The 24,855-nt window shown below is 39.5% G+C and overlaps 1 protein-coding gene across 6 annotated transcripts in view; it reads right to left on the bottom strand.

The window, feature by feature from the left end:
* The window catches only part of LOC135740446 (uncharacterized), a 51,689-nt gene continuing 26,834 nt past the window's right edge, over nucleotides 1-24,855 (bottom strand). For 3 of the 6 annotated variants that reach the window (XM_065258808.2, XM_065258813.2, XM_065258811.2), the window contains 18 exons: nucleotides 21,885-22,041; nucleotides 21,586-21,693; nucleotides 19,637-19,693; nucleotides 19,429-19,497; nucleotides 19,263-19,352; nucleotides 15,904-16,013; nucleotides 15,396-15,434; nucleotides 13,522-14,245; nucleotides 13,224-13,340; nucleotides 8,766-12,485; nucleotides 7,774-7,921; nucleotides 7,372-7,486; nucleotides 7,123-7,282; nucleotides 6,457-6,564; nucleotides 6,279-6,365; nucleotides 6,032-6,197; nucleotides 5,385-5,461; nucleotides 1-1,082 (listed from right to left, as the gene is read on the bottom strand). In XM_065258808.2, coding sequence (XP_065114880.1) covers nucleotides 1,011-1,082; nucleotides 5,385-5,461; nucleotides 6,032-6,197; nucleotides 6,279-6,365; nucleotides 6,457-6,564; nucleotides 7,123-7,282; nucleotides 7,372-7,486; nucleotides 7,774-7,921; nucleotides 8,766-12,485; nucleotides 13,224-13,340; nucleotides 13,522-14,245; nucleotides 15,396-15,434; nucleotides 15,904-16,013; nucleotides 19,263-19,352; nucleotides 19,429-19,497; nucleotides 19,637-19,693; nucleotides 21,586-21,693; nucleotides 21,885-22,041 — 6,124 coding nt within the window. In that variant the 3' untranslated portion in view covers nucleotides 1-1,010. Of the gene's footprint in view, nucleotides 1,083-4,213; nucleotides 4,278-5,384; nucleotides 5,462-6,031; nucleotides 6,198-6,278; nucleotides 6,366-6,456; nucleotides 6,565-7,122; nucleotides 7,283-7,371; nucleotides 7,487-7,773; nucleotides 7,922-8,765; nucleotides 12,486-13,223; nucleotides 13,341-13,521; nucleotides 14,246-15,395; nucleotides 15,435-15,903; nucleotides 16,014-19,262; nucleotides 19,353-19,428; nucleotides 19,498-19,636; nucleotides 19,694-21,585; nucleotides 21,694-21,884; nucleotides 22,042-24,855 lie in introns of all 6 variants that reach the window. The other 3 variants (XM_065258810.2, XM_065258812.2, XM_065258809.2) reach the window with 3 other exon arrangements.

Below are 24,855 nucleotides of genomic sequence, written 5' to 3'. Positions count from 1 at the left end.
TGATTTAAAAACATTTTTATTACAGACGTATCACATTCGCACACGTGACAATAAAAATATACTGTAGATAGGCAATTAAAAGTAGACGTGATGTTTACAGATAGATATAAAGATATTTATTTTTCACTATGTTGACAAAGCAAATAGGATAAAGAAATTCTCTCTAAAACCAAATATGTACAAAGCAAGTACTGAAGATTATACAGTGAGTTTTTTTACTTGTGTCTTCAGTATTTTTAACAGAAATAAACCACTGCAACTATCAAAGTGCTTTATATTCATGCAAAAGCCTGTAGTGAACAGCACTTTACAAACTCACATACAAATGTCCTATGTTAAAAAAAAAACAGTAGCCAAACTTTTTGTTGTATGCTGCAAGACTGACAGTAGATATCGAGTTTGGTTGCTCTATATTTTTAATGTTTGCATTAACCAAAAGCAACACAAAAGCGATTAAAAACAGCAATAAGATTCAACTCAAGTAAATGATTTCGGCACATTCACCCGAAACTGTTTGACGGTCAAAAAACACATTCACGCTCATAACATCACTGTTTTCAGATATCCCAGCTTATTTAAACCAAATGATTTCACCTCAATAAAGTTACAGTACTATAAAGTCTGAATTATTACCTTCACCAACACATAAAACTTTACTCGTATTTACAAAGTCATTGGCAAAATATCATCTCTCAATAATTATTCATTTATCATAAAACCACACCAGAATCCTTAAGCAGCCAAAAATATACACATAAAGTTAAGTGTTAAAAGTCAATACTGAGTGTCAATAAATTCTGAGGATTACAGATTAATACAAACATCTAAAAGAGTTTAAGGTTGGCAAAGTTTATTCTGTGTAAATATTTAAACATTCCCTTAATTCACAAAACATTCAAACAGAAAAGGACCCTGCTGTTACTACCAACCGTGAAGATCGAAATCAGAACGTAAAAAGATTTAAAGAATAAGAGAAAGAGAGAGAAACTCTGAGGAGTCTTCAAAGAATGTTAAATCTTCCTGGAGTCTTTCGTTTCAAACAGTTTCATTCGCTCTTGTACCGTTAATCCCTCTTTCAGACTCTGAGATAGAGAGAAAGAAAGAAAAAGAGAGAGAGAGAGAGAGAGAGAGAGAGAGAGAGAGAGAGAGAGAGAGAGAGAGAGAGAAAGAGAGAGAGAGAGAGAGAGAGAGAGAGAGAGAGAGAGAGAGAGCAACAATGAGAATTACAGAACACATTAGGATAATTCTCGAGAAATTAGACTTGTGAGGTGTCATGAAACATTTAGATAATAAAAGTAAATGCTATTAAAATTAGAAGCAAACACTTACAAACATCTCTTCATCTACTATTTTGCACATGATTTCAAATGACATCATACAAATAAATTTTGCTGTTTTTTCCACATTAAAGGGGAAAACTTTCATTACCGCAACGTGCCCATGACTGGATTTGGGTTCTTTCTTTGACATGGAAATATTTATAATATAAAATCTAAAAAAAGAAAAAGCTTCAGTGCATGTTATACTATAAACATTAACAGTAAAGAAACATGTGGTGTTTGGTGATCATCAGTAAATTTAGTGATAATAATAAGGAATATAAATGTGTCCAAGACCAATTTTCTCATCCTCCGCAACAATTTTCAATCATTGTTTAAGCCCTCAAGGAACTAACATTTTTTTAAAATAGTTGGCTACCAGGTAAGCAGTTCTTATTTTTTCTCTCCAGATAAAAGTTGAAATTTTGTTTGTCATACCTAGACAACTCTTTAGTTCTCATTACCGAAACATGAGTTTGTAAATGCATATATTTAATGTAATATCATGTAGCGGTAATAATGATAATTTTTGATAATGATTATCTAAAAAAATGTAAATAATTCTATAGGAAATATTTTTGAATCCTCTAAAAATAAGTTCAGACCTTAATCTTATATCTGCAAAAAAATGGGTTTAAGAGCTTTAAAAAAAATCTGAATCTGGACACCTTCTAAGTCTGGATTTCGTGAGAATCACCCATTATTGACTTTACTGTAATAAAGTTCTTATCAGATGTTAATAAATGCAATGGCCAGAAATCTTTTAAATAAATCTCGTTCTGTATGTAACAAGTAAATGTCACATAAAATGCATTCAAACACAAACTTAACCCTCCAGGATGATCTGTATCAGTGTTTCCCAACCTTTTTCCTTGTGTTCAATCTGTCTTTCTGTTTTCATTTTATCACTAGGTTGACAAGTGAGCAAAATTGAAATAATTATTTAACACAAGAATATTTTCAGGGTTGCCACTTTAAATGTCAAATTCCCTGACATTCCCTGACTAAAAAGCTGAATTTCCATGACTGATGTCCAGGATGCTGTGAACCTATATTAAGTACTGTAAATAAATAAACAGTGCCAATAAACAGCCGTTTAAATTGTATTTTTTTAAATTCCATAATATTCCAGAAATTCCATGACCGGTGGGAACCCTGTATTTTAACCACCCTTTTCTGCCATAGTAAGCATATGCATAATTTTTTTTTCTTTTTAAATAAGATTATTAGTGGAATATTTTATGCATCTTTATTTGAGCTCAAATCATATCGTCTGGATCCTAGGGTTGGGAGGCACTGATCTGTATAATCACAACCTGTTCTGAAATTAAATGTACAACAGTTCAGAATTGAATGATCATGTTATGAAGCCAGTGATCATCTACACCACTTCAGCATCTATAGTTGATCGACTCGGTTCATCGTCTATTTCCAGATCAACTGCTGACCTTTCACAGTTAAGGTCTTAAAAAAACTGTTTTCTCACAGTATTGGTCTCATTCTTGTCCTGTACTCAGAGAAGCGGTGTGGCGATACGACACCAGAAACCGTCCTTCACGTGAACACACTGTACTGTACTGAACACACCGGTGTCTCATTTCTCTATTATTACACTATTAGATCTATCTCACTGCCTTCACTGACTCAACATTACAGTCTGTTACAAGATACCACATTCACGCATTTCATTTAATGAGAAAGACTGTGAGGTACACAATGTTATTCAAATCCCCCAAATTACTACATTCAACACAAGAACAAAATGCATTAAAAAAACGCATTTAAGTTGCCAAAGTAAGTGGAAAACAAGTTTTGCAGTAAAAATATCCTTTTAGGTTGTTAACAAATGACTAACACAACACACACAAACACACACACACACACACACACACACACACGCGCACACACACGCGCACACACACGCGCACACACACACACGCACGCACGCACGCACGCACGCACGCACGCACACACAGACAACACACAATCTGTGACATTACTGTAGTAACAAATCACACATGAATGGATAAAAATGAGCACAATATGAAAACATAGGGCCAGATTTACTAAACAGCCAAATTAGCACCAAGAGCACAATTCTAAAAAAGCGCATATGGACGTGGTAATATCTGCGGGTTATTTAGTAAAAATGTGAGCATCAGCTGATTTCCATAATGACCAGCGCAATCTACTAAAAGCAGCACAAATAAGTTCAGGGTCGCAAATAAGCAGAGCTGATGAGGTGCAGGTGATCTACTAACACCTGATGAGCTTGAGTTCAGCACCACGGACATCACAGCTAAAAATTCAAGGTATGTAATCCCAGCTAACAAAGCACATTGAAAAGAACTGGAGTACAAAAAATAAAGGTTTACAAGAAGTTTTGAAACACTTTTTGTTTGAAAATAAATGTTCTTCCTGGCTTTTTAAATAAACTGTTATGTGTTAAAAAATCTTCTGCCTTGTACCAGACGCTCTCTGATCTCTGTGATGCCTCTCCTATCAGCAACTACTGCAGCCATTTCAAGTGTAAAATGATTTAAGACATGCTTTTTCCCGGTGTTAAATTATGGCACAAATACCAGTAATATCAAGCATTGCATGAAATATTTAAATAATCTCCTCCCATAAATGTTGAGTCTGAAAGGGAAACTGCTAGAAATGCAATAAGGTCAGTTGCAAAACGAACTAGACCACAGTTTTTCAGCGCTAATTATAAACAGCACGTCTTTAGTAAATCCCGACAGACGTTTTTAAACGGCAAAATGATGGTTTACGCTGGCGTAAGCTGTTAGTACATCTGGCCCCTCATGTTCAGATTAACCAGGTCTTGATTATGTGTAGACCTGAGAAAATCAGGTGAAGATCAAACTCATGCAGGAGTCAGATTATACCTGCTTCACCTGTTGGACCAGACGGGTTGACAGCGATCAGTTACCTCAGACCCTCCCTCTCTACCTGACAGGTAACACGTACATGTGAAGACGCACACAAACACAAACACACACAGACACACCTGTACATCAATAAAGGATACTGTACAATCAACAGAACATTATAACACACAAATATCACCTTATCACCCATAATGCCATCATTATTTACTTTATCACATAAATAACAAAGTGATATGAGAGGGATAAAATCAGCACAGTTTATATGAAATTATTAATCTGGATCAACATAAAAATTCTAATATTTTTTAAAAATTGATCTTATTTAAAAATTTAATTTATATTTTTAATTCGCTTTAATTGTTATAGTTTTAGTTTCATATTTTTCATGTTAATTTTAGTTTTACTTGTAGTAATTCTACTACGAATGTTTTTCATTTCGTTTTTATTGGTTCATTTTTAAAGTCCATGTAAAGTCAGATATTAAATGTGTTCTCAGTTTGTGACACCACAGAAAAAAATAATATAAAGCACCCAGACAAGTTTGAATGATTTTAAAAATACCAAGTATAGCTCTCAAGCGCTGGGGGCGTGTCCTCTGTCTGAGCTGAAACCACGCCCACCCACCAGAAAGCTGTCATGTTTTTACTTTTAAATATCGCTACAACTGAATGGATGCTCGTGATTGTGTTAGGGGCGGGGCCATGTTCAGTGGCTCCAGTGTGTCATCAAGTCACCATTTTAGCCACGCCCAAAAAAACCTGAACACAAAAAATTTGTCTTTGTAACGAGTTTCATTTCTAAGATTTATAATATGTTTAGAAACAATTCTCTGAAATGACTTTACACAGACTAATATTGCTATTTAAGTTTTTTAGTTTTATTTTATTTTAGTTTTGATAAATCATTTAAGTGCCTCAACTTAAACATTTCTAATTTGTAAAAAAATTTTTTTATTATTAAACAAACATGTTTTCGCTAATGATAAAAAAGACCCTATTTCACCACTGACCAATCAGATTCAAGTATTTGAAAGAGCCACTCATACTGTATATATATACAGCACATGAACACACATGATAACTTATTGTAATCAATGAACATCAATGTATACATCACAGATGATTGACAGGTATGCAGTATGTGATTATAGTCAAATCTGACCTCTTACCTTTGACCTGACTCCACGTAACTGTCTAGACGCTTCTCTTTTCAGGAAGTCAGGGTTACTCTTGGACTTCATAATATCTGCAAACATACAGAGACCATAAATATTCATTTTAAGATCATCCTATACATGGATATCAGCTGACGTCACTCACTTGTCTTCCGCCATTTTGAGGACCTGAAGTGGTCGCAAAAGAACTAGAAGCTATGTCTTCAATATTCTGTGAGCATCAAAATCGCTATTTTAACAACACTAAGAAGGCTCAACACAACATGATATTTTGCGTATATATAATAAATAGTGGTAGTTCGGTAGCAGCGGACAGCGGCTGGAAGAGCGCATCAGGGATCGAGTAGGCATCACACCCTAACCAAGATATATTTTTTTTAAAATAGCGTTTATTTTCATGACAGTCGAGATGCGACATGTTGTCTTTCGTAGCCCTTTATTGTATCCTTAAGAATCATAGACGGTAAAAGATTAGAAATCCGTAAATCGTAGCAAGGTAGCCAATGCTTGTCAATAGCCTACTGGTACTCGGTAGGTCCTCAAGATGGCGGCATGACGTAAAAGGTCACATGACTGAAATCCATCTATAATTGTGTGTTGAATGAGATGTTTAAATGATGATATATTTATTTTTCTTATACCGTATCCAGCAGTAACAGCAGCTCCCTCTGCGTCTAACTCCCCGAGCGCCTCGGTAGCAGCCAGAAGTTTCTCTCTCAGTTTGTTGATGTCACAGTCGGCTTTTGCTTTCACGATACTCAGCTCTGTGTAAATGTCTTTGTATTTATCGCTGGCATATTTCTTATCCTGCAACACACGCACGGAGCACACGCATGAAAACACGCTAGACTTGAACACATGTATGAAGTATTGAGGTGTGTGGATTACTTGTAATGCTGACTGCAGCTCATCTTTTAGAGAGTTTATCTCTTGTTTGAGGTATTGAATCTCAGACTCCTTCACACGCAGTAAAACCTGCAGTAGAAATATCATTTACTCTTAGTGTGTGTGTGTGTGTGTGTGTTTGTGTTATATTTATTAGATTTGAAATGACTGAACTCAGTACCTCCAGTTCATAGACGTCTCTGCCGTGTGTCAGACGAGATGTTGATTCGTCTCCTGTGATGCAGGTCTGCATGCGAGTGATTTCCTCATTTAAACGATGATTTAATTCCTATAATACACACAAGTACAACTCCATTTATTTTGTTTATAAAGAACTCACAACACAAAGTCTTGATTATTTGATTTCATTCTGAAATATTGTTTCCTCTTCAAGAGCACATGATAGTGTGTATGCAGGTTTATCTGGCAGTGTGTGTGTAGTTTGTGTTTATGTGATGTGTACTGAATGTGTCTTGATTGAGAAGTGTGTTTGTCTGTGTGTGTGTGTACCTGGTAATTATCACGTTGTGGGGACCAATTGTCCCCACAAAGATAGGAATACCAGTGTTTTTGTGACCTTGTGGGGACATTTTGATGTCCCCATGAGGAAACAAGCTTATAAATCAAACAAGATGATGTTTCTTGAAAATGTGAAGTAGCAGAATGGTTTCTGTGATGGTTGGGGTTAGGGAATGGGGTAGGTAAGGGGAATAGAATATACAGTTTGTATGGTATAAAATGCATTACGTCTATGGAATGTCCCCACAAAACATGGAAACCAGAATGCGTGTGTGTGTGTGTGTGTGTGTGTGTGTGTGTGTGTGTGTGTGTGTGTGTGCTGGTTGACCTGGTTGTGTGTGTGTAGTTTGTGGTTCTCTCTCTGACATTGGCTCAGCGCTTGTCTCTCGGCCTCCAGTGCTTGTGCCAGATGAGCGTTCTCTAAACACTTCTGTGAGTACTGCTCAGACAGAACCTCCAGCTCACGGTGAATGGACTGCAGTTCTTCTCTACAGCGGTCAAAACACAAATTCACTTAAACACACAAGTGTGAACAAAAACACCAGACTAACAAACTACAGTAATCTTATTCACTCACTCGTACTGTCTGCGCAGCTCCTGGATGTCTGCGCTCACCCCGCTCATCCCACTCATCTGCGCCCGCTGCGATTTCTCCAATTCCTCTCGATGAGCGTTTTTCATGGCTTCGATCGCTGTGTTCACATATTTATACTCGATTACATACAGTATGTATTAAAATGATACTATGAGAATTATATTAACTATAAGTTGAGTAATGTTATACTGTATAGCAGGGTTCCTCAAATCTTACCCTGGATGGCCGGAGCACTGCAGAGTTTAGCCCAAACCCTGATCCAACACACCTGAGCAAGCTAATCAATGTCTTTATGATCACTAGAAAATCACAGATGGGTAAAGAGCTTAAACTCTGTAGTGCTCCAAGGTAAGATTTGAGGAACCCTGCTGTATAGTGATGTACCAGCAATGGTGGCATTAGTTTCTTCCTCCAGCAGTCTTTCTTTCTCCTCAAGAAGTTTCTGGATCTCTCGCTGGTGATGCCTCTGGATGTCCCCGATCACCTTCTGATGCGTCTCCTCCATCGCTGCGAATCCACGCTCACATGTGGACTGCACTCCACATCAAACATCAGATCAAAACCATATGCTTGCATACAGTACAAATGCATTCAACGGTTATCCGCTAGCAGTGCGTAAGACTTGATTTTCAGATTCAAAAGATTAGTTTTGAATTAGGAAATAATACTGTTACCAATGCCAGTTTGCTTATATTACAAAAAATATCCCTGCTTGATTGCCTGAAAAGAGTTTTATTTACTTGTAAAAACACACCAACTCTAATCTTGGAATAATCAGAAAATCAGTCTTACCCAGCCCTACTCGCTACTTTTGACAACTATGATGATTGCAAATTAAATGTATTTAATGGTAGAAGCAGATGTGGAGGGTTAGGCGGCACCAATCAGAATGGTTGAATCAACGTTGTTCAGCACTGAAAGGGTTAAAGCAAAGCACCATGAATGATGGAGGTTAACTAGAGCAGTAAATTCATGCATTAAAAGTCTCACACTAATGCAGAAGAAAGTGAGGCCAAAAACTATTTCATACAAAAGTACTGTGTGTGTCTGTGTGTGCAATCAGACTACGACATATTGTATAGGGACATTAAGCATTATGATTATGGGACTACAGGGTTGCAGTAGTCATCCTAGCAGAGAATTATCCAGAAGGCACAGATATCTTGACTTAATACAGCCAAATAGATCTGCTGTAAAATCAACAAGCAAGCAAATACTTAAATCATTGAGTGTGATTGTAATTTTAAACATATGTAATGTCACTGAATGATGACTCTGCAACCCAATCTAAAAGTAATGCACTGTTGAGGGTCCTACAAAATTATGCCATGGGGATGAAAAGCTCTACTATCAAATTTCAAGGTGAAAGGTTAAACCTTGAGGCTGTCCAGGTCTCGCTGGTACTTCTCCTTCAGGCTGGTTAGATCTCCATCCAATGGTTTCTGCTCCAGCTCCTCTCTCATGATGCTCAACTGCATCTCCAACTCTTGGACTCTCAGCAGAGACTCTGAATCCCTGCAGACAGCCTGATTAAATCCACCACTTTCTTCCATAAGACACAATGTAGGATCAACCTCAGTTTTTTTCTCCATTCCCTTGCTTTTCTCCTCCATTGAACAGATGGTCTGGCTGTAGCATTCTTGGAGCTTGTGGAGCTCCTCTCTGTTGGCTTTTTCTAGTTCTTGAACCTTTACCTGAAATTCCTGCTCCAATTTTCGAATCTCCTCCTTGTGCCTCAGATCAGCATCCTCCATTTCTAGCAGCAGGGTCTCAAGCTGGCGTTGGCTGTTAGTAGCACTTTCCATTAGTTCCAGCTCTCTGGTTATCTGCTCATGTTCTGCCCTCCCCAACTCCTCTGAGTGCCTGTTCTTTAACTCTTCTTTCTCTCTATGAAATGCCTCTTCTAACTGGATCAGGGTTTGCCGTTGCTCCTGTAGCTCCCTCAGTTTATACGACAGTTCCCCTCGTAGCATGTCATTTTCCTCCTGCAAGGAGCTAATAGTTCCAGTAAAGCTGAGATGTTCTTTTTCCAAACAGCTCTGGTAGTGCCGTTGGATGGCTGCAACACTCTCAGCGTGTTCCTGGACCAGGGCTGCCATGTTGCGGCTGGTTTCTTGGCAGAGAGAAAGTTCCCTTTTATGACCAGCTCTCAACCTGCAAGCGACATAAGCAACCTGTGCCTGCATCAGGGCTTCTCGTATGCAAATCGAGCTACTTGTTAGCAAGCTAGAGTCACCGTGCCATGAACTGAACTTAATTGCTTCTGCAAGTCTAGAAAGTGAATCAGTTTCTCCTTCCTCGCAGATCCTCTGAATCTCACAAGAGAGACTACGGAGGGCTTGTGCTTGTGTCTTGAGCTCAGCAACCAGATTTTCCCACCCTTTTTGCAGATGCGATTCACATTCAGCTCTGTGGCATGGTGCACTATCAGACAAGTGTCTCTGTACGATCTCTGCGGCTAAGCTTTGTGCTTCCTCCCTCTCAATTTGCTCCATATAGGGGGCAAGTTCAGGAGGGGTGACATCAGCAAGCTGAACTTCATCACTGTTGGTTTGGGTCATATCAGCACAATTTGACAAGTTAACAGCATCTTTCAGAGCTACACCCCTTTGTTTCAAGGTCTCATTTGCTTTGACCAAATCCCTGTGAAGTTCATCAAACTTGTTCTGGAAATTCATTGTTAAATTCTGAAGTGAATATGCAAGCTCAGCACTAATGCAGGCATTCTTGATGACACCCTCAGAAAAAGGACTATTTGCTGTATTAGCACCCACCTCAAGCTTTTTCACCTCTTCAAAGAACATGGTCTCGAGCAGAAGTTTCCTTGTAAGCATATCAGCATAAACGACTGACAGACAGCCATCGCTTTTCCCCTTGATGTTTTCTGCATCTTTGTGAATAGAGTTAAGGGCTGAAATCATATCAGAGTTCAGATCCTGCAGAGAGAACCCCATCTTCTCCAGAACTTCAGCTTCAAAGGTTAAGGTTGCTGCGAACTGCTTTATACTTTGCTTCAGTGACTCTGAAGCCTGAGAGGTCAGCTGTGGTTCATACGACATGCCTCTCTGCCTTAGGTATACAGTGGCACAAACCAGACATTTCTCCACTTCTGCGAGAGTACAAACAAGAGATTCAGCAGTGGTGGTTTCATTCTTACTGCTAAGGATTTCTCTGACTTTCTCTGTGCAAGATTCTACCAATGCCAAAGCTTTCTCATATTCATCACTTAAGACTCTACTGTCAGTACGAGTATTAAGGAATTTCTGGCTGGGATGATCCATTGGTAATTCATCACATGTTTTAGTTGTACAGTCCTCCATGGTAGCTCTGGTGCTCGGGTGTTCCTGCACATATGAACGATCAGGTTCTTCATGTACTTTCTCAGCAAGGTGTCTGAGCTTTTCCTCAGTGGCCAGCAGCTTGGTTTCTAGATTATGTATGATGGAGATGAACTTCTCTGGATCTCTGCACTGCTCTAATGAACTATCACTGACTACACTGAAATCCTGGGTCAGACTCGTGTCGTAAATGTGATCCATGCTTAGATCTTGTGTAAGGTCTAAAGATGTGTTTTCTGCCTGATACTTGTCTACTCCCTGAGCGCGGTGATATGATTGGCATTGGATGGTAGAAAAGCGAATCCTCTGCCTTTTCACAAAAGACATTTCTGTCTCTGAAGTGCTTCTCGTTAGTGAAAGTTGGGAAGGACTTGAGGATGAGACATCATGTCGGACCTCTTTCAAACCATCTAACATGTCTTCCTGCGAGCGACAACGACGCATCCTGATATCTGCATACCCAAGTCTCAGAGCCTTAAGGTGTTCCTCTAGCTCTGCAATGCGGTCCTCTGCAATCACAAGTTTTGCCTGCAGTTCTTGTTCAGCTCTGCGTGATTTTACCAGCCCTGGATATTCAAGCTCCATCTTTGAAAGAAGTTCTTCTTTTTGCTGCAGACAAAGTTCTGTTTCTTCCAGACTGCTGCCTAAAGCAGCCATCTTAATGAGGGCTTCACTTAAATCTTCCTCCTTCTGTCTAATCAGTTGTTCATACATCTCCTTTGTCTCCTTTACCTCTTCTTCCTTCTCTCGTAGCACATGACTTATCCTAGCAAACTCTTCTGAAACACGCTCATATGAGCTCTCCAGACAGCGATAGTCTGTTTCCACTGTTGTTAAACGTACCTGTTGTTTTCCTACCTCCCTGTCTGCCTCAGCAATCTGATTCAGGAGTTCCTGACAGCGACAAGTAAGTTGATCACGTTCCTCTTCCAACCTCCTCACACTTTCCCGCAAAATTTCCAAAACATCACTCTGTGCCTCCAACTCCTGCTGAAGCTGTTGCACTTGCTCTCTGAGGCTTACACTTTCCATTTCACCACTCCCTCTCAACAGCGCCTCCACCTGTTCCTGCATCTCCTGCAGCTGCTCCTCTATCTCACGCCTCCTCTCTTCGGATTCCGCCAACCTCCTGGTTAACCCCTGCCGCTCCCGCTCATGTTTTTCATCCAGACATTTCTGCTCTTTTCTCTCACGCTCCTCACGGAGAGCCTGCACCTCCTCCATGGCAATCAGACGCCCTGTGGCCTCCGTGAGTCTCTCCTGTAGTCTCTGTACATCACGATGCTGGTCCCTATGTAATGCTTGCTGTTGCTCTAGCTGTCTCAGTTCCTGGCTCTTCTCTAGCAGACTAGCCTCTACTTGCCGAAGACGTTCCTCACTCTCTCGCAGTTGTATGCGCAAGGTCCCCTCATTTCGAATCCATTCCTCCTCGCGTTCATGACAGCGAACTCGCTCTATTTTCAAATCGCTGCGCATACGTGCCACCGCCTGCTCGCTCGCTATGATCTCCTCCATGGCTGCTGTTAGCTTCTCCTGCAATGCCTCTATTTCCGCTTCGTGGTAGCCAATTAGATCTTGCGCTTCACTGTAGCTACGCCTTAAGATGTTAACTTGTTGATTGGCCTTGTCATGCTTACGTCGCTGGGAATCTAGTTCTGTCTTTATATCTTTGTTTAGCTTGTTAATGCGTTTCCATGGGGCTTTGTGAACCGACGAAGAAGCTGCATCAGATGGAGGTTTTGCAGTGCTTGTGTCGCTCTTTAAAAGATTAAGAGGAAAGCGGAATTAGTAACAAAAGTCTTCTTTTCTTGGCCACATACATGATGCTTACCATCATCTGGGCTGTGGCTGGGAATCCTGACTGTGGACAGTTTTATTGTACTTACTCAAGCTTTCCACTGTGCTTTTTATAATTGACATGGGCAAGGTGATGTGAGTGCTTAAAAATGAAGGAAAAATGTGAACAATTAAAAATGGACACACAAATAAATGATCTAAAGAGCCTGTGGAACTGTGAAGTGCAACTATGAAATGTAACTTTGTGTTGATTGGCTGGACAATACACTGCCATTATCCAGGAAGCAAGAGGGGAAAAAATAAGAGGGAACAGGAAGGAAAAAACAGGTACAGTGAGACTAGACAGGAATTAAATGACCCAAACAACAAAGAAATTCAAAATCCACAGAAAGTTATGCAACAAATGCAGAGACGTAAAAGACAATGATAAACACGTGCCAAGATAAACAAAAAGTAGAAAGCACAGCTGAAAGCTTGCTAGAGTTTTAGATTTCTCATCTTTTGGTGAATATTTGGTTTGGTTACCCAGTCAGAGCCCAGGAAAAGAAAGACACGGCAGATCAGTTAGTACCACTCATGCTGAGAGCTCCATTAAAACCCAAACATATATTAGTACTTAATTAAAAAGCAAAAGCTTTCAGTTTTTAACAATTTATAACTTTATTAGAATCTGGAAAGGTCCCAGGTGTTTTCTGGTACCTGTAGGACGTATCCTTCCCGGGCGCTCTGCTCTCTCTCGCGTGAATCTTGAAGTTGTTCCTGTAAGAAACTGTTTTGTTGCTGGAGTCTGGCTAGTTCCTTGTGTGCCTGACCCAACTGTGAAACAACATCAAAGTAATACAATGTATTTATTAAACATTGCCATTTTCAGAACCAATCAAACACGAACCTCTTAACAGAATACTACCAGAAAACCAAGGTATTGAGCCATTATAAGAACAAAGGTTGGCCCATGCACATATTGTACTCATCATCATATAATTAATTTTTTTCTAACCTCTTTTTCCAGTACAGTGGTCATTTCTTGTGGAGGGGGCCTTTCCCCATCAGGTGCATTTGAGGTGCTGGAGCTGCCATTGATTGGTACCTGCTTTTCTTCTCTAAGCGGTGTGGTTTCTACCTGATGCCACCTCTGCTCAATCTCCACCTGGACGTCAGAGTTTCTGTGAGTTACGTGATTACCATCAACCTCCTGCACGTCTCTTGGTTGGTCTATCTCCATTCTCGCCTGTTCCTGTGGCACTTTGTGGCTCTTTAAAATAGGCTCGGACCCCGTAGTTGCATTGACTGCACCTACTGAAGGTGCAGTCTGCTGGAGGCACTCTTGAGGCCGTTGGACCACTTCTTCATCTTGCTGTGTTAAATTCTCAGCATGGTTACAGGAAGTCTGAGGTGAAGAGGTACTAGAAATAGGGGAGGAGGAGGTTGAGGAAGGAGTGGGTGTAGAGTTAATTTCTATAGTATCTGCCCTGTTTCTTGAGGTGTGTTCAACCCCGTTTTCCTGTCCGGGGCGAAACTCTGCCCAGTCGAAGGTTTTAGACCGCCCTTCTCGCTTGCAGACACGGCTCTTACGGTGATCGGGTGGAGGTGCAGAATCTGTGATGTCCTCACGTGTCCTCTGGGTTTCAACTCCAGAATTGTTGGATAGTTGTGAAGAGTTAGACGGGGGTTGGATGAAGGTTTCCTCCAAATTCGATCTGGTTCGCTCCTCCGGAAGGGGACTGGAGGAGTAAATATTTAATCAATACCTTTACAAAAGTATCACTAATTGAATATTAAGTGGCGTACCAATTTACATTCATGCATTTGGCAGATGCTTTTATCCGTAAGTATCTCTGGGCCTCAAACACATGACCTTTCACCCTGCTAATGTAATACTCTGCCAGTTAAGATACAGAAATGCTATTTTTTGTTTATTATTGAAAAGGAGACCTGAGCTATATCTAGATACCAGAATATCATAGACACTTTGAGCCTTTTGAACTTGGGGTAGTAAGTAACCACATAGTAACCAACCAGAATTGAGTAACTCATAAAGTTTTCTTTTTACAATTGTGCATTGTTGCAAAGCGGCTTTACAGAAACTCCATTAGAGAACAAACAACACATAAGGAGAAAATACAGTACAGAAATAGGACAGTAATCCACAATAAACAAACAGAGAAAAGGTGTTAAAAACAGAAATGTGCTACAGCTGTCCAAAACACACACGTAGCCCAACTACTGAAGACAGGACAGTTTGATTAATGGTTAGTAGGGTGAGAAAAAGCATCTGGTCACTGCATGGCATTTAACTGCTGTCAGACTCCCTAGTAAACACTGAATGTCTGGGTATTTTAAAACGAACCACTGATGTAATGCAGTTTTCAACGCCTATAATGAAGCAGATGGGGTAACATGGAAACAAGACAGAGCGACATTGAGGTGTGAACATCACGTTTGGTATAATGTAATGAGCACCTATCCTGTTTATCAGTTCAAAGCTATGGTGGCAATGACTGAAAATAGTTCATTACAAAAAATAGGTTTTACGACTTGACTACAACTTAAACACCCCTATCCGTTAACGCATACAAACTATAATCTGCCCTCCATACATAGATACATACATACACGCATCGGTGACGTAACACATCCAAAATAACTTGGTTTACAGTGATATTCTAGATGTAATGTCTGTCTCTCCCCATCTATTGAAGAGAGACGCCAGTGAGGTTACATCACAGACGTCTGGATGGAAAAGCCGAGCACAGAAATAACTGACATATCAGAGAAGCCGAGACATCACGACAGCACATAACCGAAGTTCAGCTGTGACATCACAACAAACATACAAACACACGGGTTAGTATAAGAACAGAAAATGCCAACCTGGGCATAAGAACTGAAAGTTTCAGAGAGACGTTTTTCCTGCGGCCAGAGGAATGAAGCAGGAAAAACAGAAGAAAAAAATATATTGATGAGTTGGAAATGAAAATAAAGAAAAAGCAACAAGAATTTGTTGCTTTTAATGAACAGTATAAAGTTAAATCTCGACAGGAGAAATGAAAGTTGACAGTCGTACTCAAAATTAAGTAAAGCCTTGATGTGTTTATGAGAATGATGTAAATTATAGGCATCTTTAGTAAGTATTTTACATCTTTTAAGGTAAAGTCAACTGTGTGATTTCTTTGCCACTAGTGGCAACAGACAGAATGAAAGATTAATAAATATTTAAAAAATTTAAAGACACTTTACAAACAGAAAAATCATACACTGTATAAACAGATGAGACATCTGGAGTGCTTGAAATATTGTATGATTATTATTATCGGATTATCTACTTCCATGCACTCAAGAAAATTAAACGTCTGTTCATTGGCATGGTGTTGAAGCTCACCGTGTGACGTCTGGAGCGATGGTGGGCCGCATGTTCTTCAAAATGGCCTGAATCCAGTTACGACGTATCCCAGAGGTCATAGCAGACAGTGTGAACGCTCCCTCCTTACTCTGAGAAGACGAGGACAGGGACAAGAATTAAGAATTAGATGAATGAACAAACACTTGACATTAAAACTTACAAACACTGAGACACAAAGGTTACTTCTTTTTAATGCTTTTAGGTTAACTAAATTTGGTTACATGTTGTTTTTGCCAAAATAAATTGTGAGATATATGATATTGCATCATGTAAACAAACTCAACAGTGATTACAAGCAGTTTGCTTTCATTTACCGATTTATTAATTTTTTCATTTATTTTTGGGCTATTGTTAGATGTTTTCACCTTGTTTAATATACTAATGCATAACACAAAAATTTTTCAGGCCTAATCCACTCACATAAAGCCACCTTTTGTTTTCTTATTTACCACCATGATTGTCCCAGGTTTTAAAATCACATCCGATTTTCCATATTTTACATGAATATTCCTAAAGAAACAATCCAGAGCTCAAAATCTCAAAATGCAAAACAGTCTTTACTGTTTTTTGAAACAATCCCACATATCCAAAGTGAAACTATTCTCCAGAGAGTGTTTAACATTACTGTTCATGTGTATCCAATGCATTCTGAGGCATAAAGATAGCTGCAAGTTATATTTACAGTTGTTATTCATTTCTTGACACCGACGCCCTGCTGTTCGTCTGTACACAGAGACAGCCAATGCTTTCTGCTATTTCTGACATCTCGAAAATAACTTTCAAAATAATATCAGCTGGGAACCTGCAGCTATTTGCCACCTAGTTGAACAACACAACATCAAGTACATATCGACAGCTTTATTTTTAAAGCACAACATTTAGTATAAAAAAACCATGTTGTGGATAATTAACAGGGAAAAAAGTTATAGGTCACACCTCCCCAAAAAACATAGATTTGTCTCGTAATAGAAAATGAAGATTAGAGACAAACAGCTCTATAATCGTGTTGTCATGAGTTGTTATTTTAGAGGGAAGTGATGATATCACAGCTATGACTGTTGACTGATCAGGTGACATTAGTGATGAGACAATACAACATCACCTCCCTGATGCTTTATTTAAAACAAACCACTACTGTCTAGCACATGATTACCAGCTTCAATACCTAAAGAGCATCAGGCGAGGCGGCATAACCCAAATCCTACATCACGGTAAAAGTAACAGCCAATTATATATTTATTTTTTGCACATACAGCCTACTACTGCACAAAATCATCTGGATTTCATCAGTGTCACCTGGTGAGGAATTCGACTTTATCTGCTAACCACGCTTAACTTTACGATTATGTTTATGCAACCGGCCACAGGTCCCAAAATTTTAATCTCTTATAACTATTTTAACATCAAGCAAATCCTGCATTTTATTTTCTAATTCCTGCATGTTTTAAAACCGAAACTTGCAAGTGGATGGACATGCATCCTTTTGTTAGTTAAGCATTTAGGATGGTGCACGTTTACTGTCTAACTGTGGGGTCACAAGACGCGAGTACATTACATACAAAGTCAATGCAAAAACACGATCAGACGTGTCATTGCGTGGGGCGATGTGAATGACGCTATATGGGCTGCGCATTTGTCATGAAAACACGCGCTATTCACCTCAAACGCATCTTCAGATGCGAGTACATTACAAAGTCAATGCAAAAACACAATCAGACACGTCATTGCGTGGGGTGATGTGAATGACGCTATATGGGCTGCGCGTTTGTCATGAAAACATGCGCTATTCACCTCAAATGCGTCTTCAGACGCGAGTACATTACAAAGTCAATGCAAAAACGCTATCAGACACGTCATCGCGTGGGGTGATGCGAATGACGCAATATGGACTCCGAGTTTGCAGTGAAAACATGTGCTATTTACCTCAAACGCATCTTCAGACGCGAGTACATTACAAAGTCAATGCAAAAACGCTATCAGACACGTCATCGCGTGGGGTGATGCGAATGACGCAATATGGACTGCGAGTTTGCAGTGAAAACATGCGCTATTTACCTCAAACGCATCTTCAGACGCGAGTACATTACAAAGTCAATGCAAAAACGCTATCAGACACGTCATCGTGTGGGGTGATGCGAATGACGCAATATGGACTGCGAGTTTGCAGTGAAAACATGCGCTATTTACCTCAAACGCATCTTCAGACGCGAGTACATTACAAAGTCAATGCAAAAACGCTATCAGACACGTCATCGCGTGGGGTGATGCGAATGACGCAATATGGACTGCGAGTTTGCAGTGAAAACATGCGCTATTTACCTCAAACGCATCTTCAGACGCGAGTACATTACAAAGTCAATGCAAAAACGCTATCAGACACGTCATCGCGTGGGGTGATGCGAATGACGCAATATGGACTGCGAGTTTGCAGTGAAAACATGCGCTATTTACCTCAAACGCATCTTCAGACGCGAGTACATTACAAAGTCAATGCAAAAACGCTATCAGACACATCATCGCGTGGGGTGATGCGAATGACGCAATATGGACTGCGAGTTTGCAGTGAAAACATGCGCTATTTACCTCAAACGCATCTTCAGACGCGAGTACATTACAAAATCAATGCAAAAACGCTATCAGACACATCATCGCGTGGGGTGATGCGAATGACGCAATATGGACTGCGAGTTTGCAGTGAAAACATGCGCTATTTACCTCAAACGCATCTTCAGACGCGAGTACATTACAAAGTCAATGCAAAAACGCTATCAGACACATCATCGCGTGGGGTGATGCGAATGACGCAATATGGACTGCGAGTTTGCAGTGAAAACATGCGCTATTTACCTCAAACGCATCTTCAGACGCGAGTACATTACAAAATCAATGCAAAAACGCTATCAGACACGTCATCGCGTGGGGTGATGCGAATGACGCAATATGGACTGCGAGTTTGCAGTGAAAACATGCGCTATTTACCTCAAACACGTCTTCAGCCAAGTTGAAAATATTCAACTCGAGCTAAAAATTAGCATGACACGAAGTTTAATCCCGCAAGTAATCTAGAGCGAGTAACGCAATTCCCCGCATTTGGTTCGTAAGGCTGTGTCTCAATTTATCCAACAATGGGCTAGGTCAAGGGTCAAACTGAAATTGCGCGCTGCATTTATTACATGTTGAAATTAATTGAATACGATATTAACGCATTCATTTTATCAGCCCTAGTAGAAATTTTCATGCAAACATCTCTACCGCAGTATAAATAGTATTGCAGAATCTCTAATGCTCCAAAATGTTACTTTACAGTCAAACCGGCCACACACAACAGGATCACTTACGAGAATCTGAAAGCCATAGTTCCTCTGAACTGGGAATTCTGTCACATCATAACACATGGATAGATCAATTTCTCCATCCAAATCAGCAGCCTGAGAAACATGAGGGACAGGTCAGACGGTCACATGTGTAAAATGTGTTAGGAGTGATGATGTTTTAAACACAAACCTCCTCAGCGATCGAGTCCCTGTAGAACCTCAAGCTCTGATCCGTCAGGACAAACCAGTGTTTCTTCCACTGAGAGACACAAAACCAAAAAAGTTGTCTGACTCCCACACTAAACCATTTGAACGGTTTTAACTTTACTATTGCAACACAGAGATAGGAAATAAACTCCTACAGGGTGCTGGTTAAAAATTGTTAAATTTAGACTCACCAATCCATCTTCGTAAAGTTTGGTCATCCATCCTTTTTTAAAATTCAGCAGGTCAGGCTGAATGAGATGTGACGAGAGAAAAACAACACTTGTAATGCATGAACCGACATCATTAACAGGAAAAAGCATGCGCTTAAAAACATGGCAAATTATAAGGGTTTCTTCCTTCAGTATATATATATATATATATATCCTTAATTTTTTATAACAATTTTCTCAATTGTAAGATTTTTCCTAACACCTTATTATCTACTTTTGGACCCCAGACTGGGAAACACAGTTTTCATACAATCAACAACAAATAATCTAAAACACAGTAACAGTAAAATATCTCCTGATAGTCAGGCACATCATTCATTAAATATACAATATAAACAAATATAAGCAATACAAATAAAGTTTTGCATTTACATTCAAAGCTTACAGTCCAACTACAATTACTGCTAAAGATTCACACAGGTACCACATAAAACCAAAAACATATATTTATATTGTACCCTTAAACCCAAATCCTCTTTTACAGTACATAATGTTGTAATATAGAGCGTGAGCCGGTCTGTTCTCAGGTTGACTTTACCTTAGTTTTGTTGAGTTTTATCTGTGAATTATTCCTCATATTCTTCTGACTTACATTCCTATTTTCTTGAATCTGTGTGTATGCACGCGTGTGTGTTTTGAATCTTGGTGTCACTGGTCTTAAAACTATAAGCAAATGCTATTTATATTCAGGGGGTGGTGAAGTTGCTCTGGGTTGGGTTTGCTTAGACCCAGTAAGAACAGCTGAAACACACACGCAGACACTAGAGGGTCTTCAAACCATTAAGAAAATTAAAATATACAGCATTCTTAAGGGGGGGGGGGGGGGGGGTAATGGTATTTCATGCATTCTGACTTTTTAACACAGTATAAGAGTTGTAATCCTCATGCTAAACTAATGCAAAGTGCATTTTGTCAAAAAAAAAAAACAGTTTCATTTCTGGGCCAAACTCCTAGGAATTTCTAAAAGTTTTTTTTCGAACATGGAAACCACTTTTGTACCATGGCCATGGGTAGCCGTTACGTATCATATTCTTTTTATGGGCACTTCCCATGGCAAGGCACGCCCACACGTCAATCAGAGTAATGCGGCTTTCACATAGGATGCGGTGTGCGCTGCGCTCGCCGCTGGGTTCGGCGCAGCCAAGCGATTGTGCTCTGATGGCCAGACCAAAGTAGGCGGGGTTTTCAATAAATTACTACAGTGTTTATATTTGCGTTAAATAGTCGACGAGGAATACAGAGACTGATGTTGCTCATCTCCATTTCACGTAACTTTAAGCATACCTACAACAAGCTGCTTGACTTAAACCACACCTAACATGTCAACTTGAATTGCTTACGTGTTTCCATGACACGGCTTTCCTTCCGATGTCTCTGTATGAGCATAAACTTGTATTATAAAGCTCTGAGAATCCCGAGTATAAGCTTTCGTCCATTTTGCTTGTTTGGATGCCCCATTTCTATTGGCCGCGCGGGTAATCGTCACAGAGCGCAGCGCAAAAGTTAAACTATTTTGAACTTTGACCGCGGCGTGAGCGCAAGCTGCGCTCCGCTGCGCTCGCGCTTTGCTCGGCGCAACAAAAAACCGCCCTCGCGCGGCGCAAGCCATTGAAATGAATGGGTTTCATAGCGCAGCGCAGCGCACACCGCTTCCTATGTGAAAGACCCATAAGCGTTAGGACGCTCATTATCATTGTTCCTTCCAGTGTAAGTCACAGACATCACTTCATGCGACAGCTTTGTTTTATATCAAGACTTAACAATGGCGCAAAAGAAGAAGTGTGTTTTTGGATGTAAGGAGAAGAAAGCCTTGTTCAGTTTTCCAAATAAGCCAGCCTTATGGAAATGATGGATATAGTTTTGTTTATCCGGGGTAGCAGAGGAGTTGGTGTGGATTGGTGTATACTTACAGTCATGAGGGTCTCGGTGGCTCTGCGGTCCAGACTTTTAGCTCTTCGATAACCAGCGAGCGATGAAACAGCTTCTGTTCGGCCTTGACCAGAATCAAGTGAAAACTCCTGCAGCAAAAATTTAATTTAATGTGCCACAGTAATATAACACAAATAATGCTGAATTCACAACAGTCCTTAACTTACTGAATCTTTATTTATTGAAAGACAAAAGTTTGCATATTGCTTTCAACAAGATTGAGTTACACAAAACAATCAACCTTAGATGATACAGTAAACAGCAATGTATTGGTACACACCTGTTTCTGGTTAGAGAGGCGGCGCTCATTGCGTCCTGTTCTCTGATTAGTTGTTGAGTAGGAAGGGGCGGGGTCTGTCAAAGAATTCGCCGTGTCCATTTGCTCTGGAGCGTCGACAGTGTCGTGACCCTCAAACCGCTCGATGACCTGAGAACGTCTGCATTAAAACAAACCCAGTTCAGTATGTCAATATGACAATCAATTTTAGTCTGTAATATTTTATGCTTTGATTAATTCGTTCAAAATACAGCTTTAACCACATCTAAACAAAATTAACAAAAAAATAAATGTATCAACATACCTCTGACAATCCTATTACATTCATCCAACATTAACTGAGGATGTTGCAGTTTATGTCCTTGACACTTATGTTTCCCTGTTCATTACAGGTCAGTCAACTAAAACCGACATTATTTATAAATAGATAGATTTTATTATTTATCATGTTATGCTGAAATAACATTAAATTTTACTGTATGCATTTCTAAATACACTTTGGAGCTCGATTTCTTCTGCACGTTGCCCTTCGGATCATCATGAATGAAACTTTGAGGTGTCTCTCAAAAATCTAAGATGTTAGACAACCTGTTAAAACTTGTTGCATTTAATAAAATAAGTTTGTAGGGGAGAATGGAGTAAGCTTAGCTTGAGATGTTAATAGATACAGCTAATATTATTTTCAGATAATCATCTTGTTTATCCAGATAAATATTCTTTGACATTTTTATTTACCTGTCATATTCAAAACAGACTTTGACATGCATAAGAAATACCTCTCTTGTATCTCTTAAAGCCAAAGTATGATCCATTTTTACGTGCATGCACACCGGCAGGTTTTTGAAACCCTGCAAACATTGTACGCGTAGGTTGTGCATGCACCTACAGGAGAATGTAGTATGTAGCCCAGGTCACAATGTGCATGCGACAAACTATACTTTGCATGGCTGTGCGTTTAACTGTGTGTGTACGTTCTGGTACACATAAAAACTGATTATACTCCATGGGCAGCTGTATATGACAAGCCTTTTCAAAGCAAGCAGTTTGATGGGGCGACACATCTTACCCCACTCTCCCCTATGACTTATATAAAAGCAGATGGTGGAGCAGAAGGACAGACGCAGGAAACCAGCGACAGCAGAACCCCACATAGCAAGAGTAATGCAAATTTTCCCTATGTACACCCATGTGTTAGTGTGTACTTCATGATTTAATGCTAATGTATTTGATTTAGAGATTGTGTGTGCATGTTAAAGTTGGGCACCAGCAGGTGTAATGAAAGTAAGCAGTGGGCGTGGCAGGGCGTGGCACAGGGCAGGAAGGGCAGAGTTTCAGAAGAAAGCCTGAAAAAGAGAAGAAACAGATCAAATAAAGAGCAAAAGAGAGGAAGAAATGAATCGAGAACATTTTCTAATCACAGATTCAGAAATGAACCACTTAAGGACTAAGAAAAGCATTGAAGGAATAGTTCATCCAAATATAAAACCTCTGACTTTTCTTACCCACAATTCATAACATCACATAATAACTTTGTGTGAGGAACACAAAAATTATTTACTGTCATTACTCACTGTTAATCTCTATACCTCCCTTAAAGGGACACTTCACCCATTTGCATTAAGCTTTGTATAGTTAGAACCCCAGTCATGATTTTGAATGGTCATGCATCATTTTCTCAGTTGTCGCTGAGACAGGAGAAATACAGATTTCAGTGTTGCACTTCCTTCTTTCAATGATGTAAAAATCATCATTTTGCATCATTGAAAGAAGGAAGTCCAATATCTTTGTTGAGGGGGTGAGACTACAAACACCCCTTTTCTCGGTCAAATAGGCACCAAATTCTAAAAGTATGTTAAATTTCGACTACAAATATGACACACTTTCAATAAAGATTAATGTTTCTACGGGTGAAATGCTCCTTTAAGAACTGAGACCAGAATCAGTGAATCATTTTCTATGAATCAGTGAAATGAATCTACTGAACTAATGAAAAGACTTAAAACAACGTGCAAACAAATCAAACATTGCAACTTTTCATACGTGTGCAGAAAAGGTCAGACTTTTCAGCCATCATATTTCTGCCAAATGATAGGACAATACATTACTTTACATTTATGCATTTGGCAGATGCTTTTATCCAATGCAACTTACATTGCATTACAAAATAATATTTATTTTCAATTACTTTAAAACTTCAACAAAATGGAAAAGACATTAGAAATATTAACTTTACCGCTTTCACTATGTGGCACTAAAGCAGCAAGAATGAGATGAATGTTATAAATTTGCTTAGACTCCTCATAATCTCTGATTGTCAAAAACATATAATCAACTGATCCTTCCTATCTATACCAGCAGGTGGAGCTGTAACATCGATACCTTTATACACAGCAGAGGTGTTGGCATATAGCATGTTTATGCTGCAGGGGAACTAGCTGGTGTAACTTCTCTTTCTTGAGCCAAACAACATTTGTACTGAATTATTATCAAATTATAAACTATAAGTTTGTTTAACAGAAATATTTCCCAACAAATACTTCAGATGTGTGTTTTAAAGGAATACTCAACTTTCATAAAAAATCCCAGTAATTTACTCAACCCCAAGATGTTTATGTCTTTCTTTGTTCAGTCGAGAATAATTTTTTGAGGGAAAACATTCCAGGATTTTTCTCCATAGTTGTCTCAAACAGTTGTTTGGGATCGACCGGTCGATCTTTATGACTTCCCCGCAAGTAAGAGAAAAAATAAGTAGGTTCAGGCCCAGACCATCAAGGATCTCCGGGAAAATTACTGGCAGGCTGGCGTCTAATTTGTACTGCTGCCAGTCAGCCGCTTTATTGCTTTTATGTACCAAAGTCATATTTTCCGAATTCGGCATTGAATAAAAAAAATCCTTAATCAGTTTCACTTCACTGCACTCGCGAGCAGAGCATTCACGCCGCACACACACAAAACTTTACCCGTATTTTATATA

This window comes from Paramisgurnus dabryanus, chromosome 22 (genome assembly GCF_030506205.2).
Source record: "Paramisgurnus dabryanus chromosome 22, PD_genome_1.1, whole genome shotgun sequence".
In the NCBI taxonomy this organism is placed as follows: domain Eukaryota; kingdom Metazoa; phylum Chordata; class Actinopteri; order Cypriniformes; family Cobitidae; genus Paramisgurnus; species Paramisgurnus dabryanus.
Note: the sequence above shows the minus strand (reverse complement) of the source record. Positions and strands in the feature narration are given on the sequence as shown.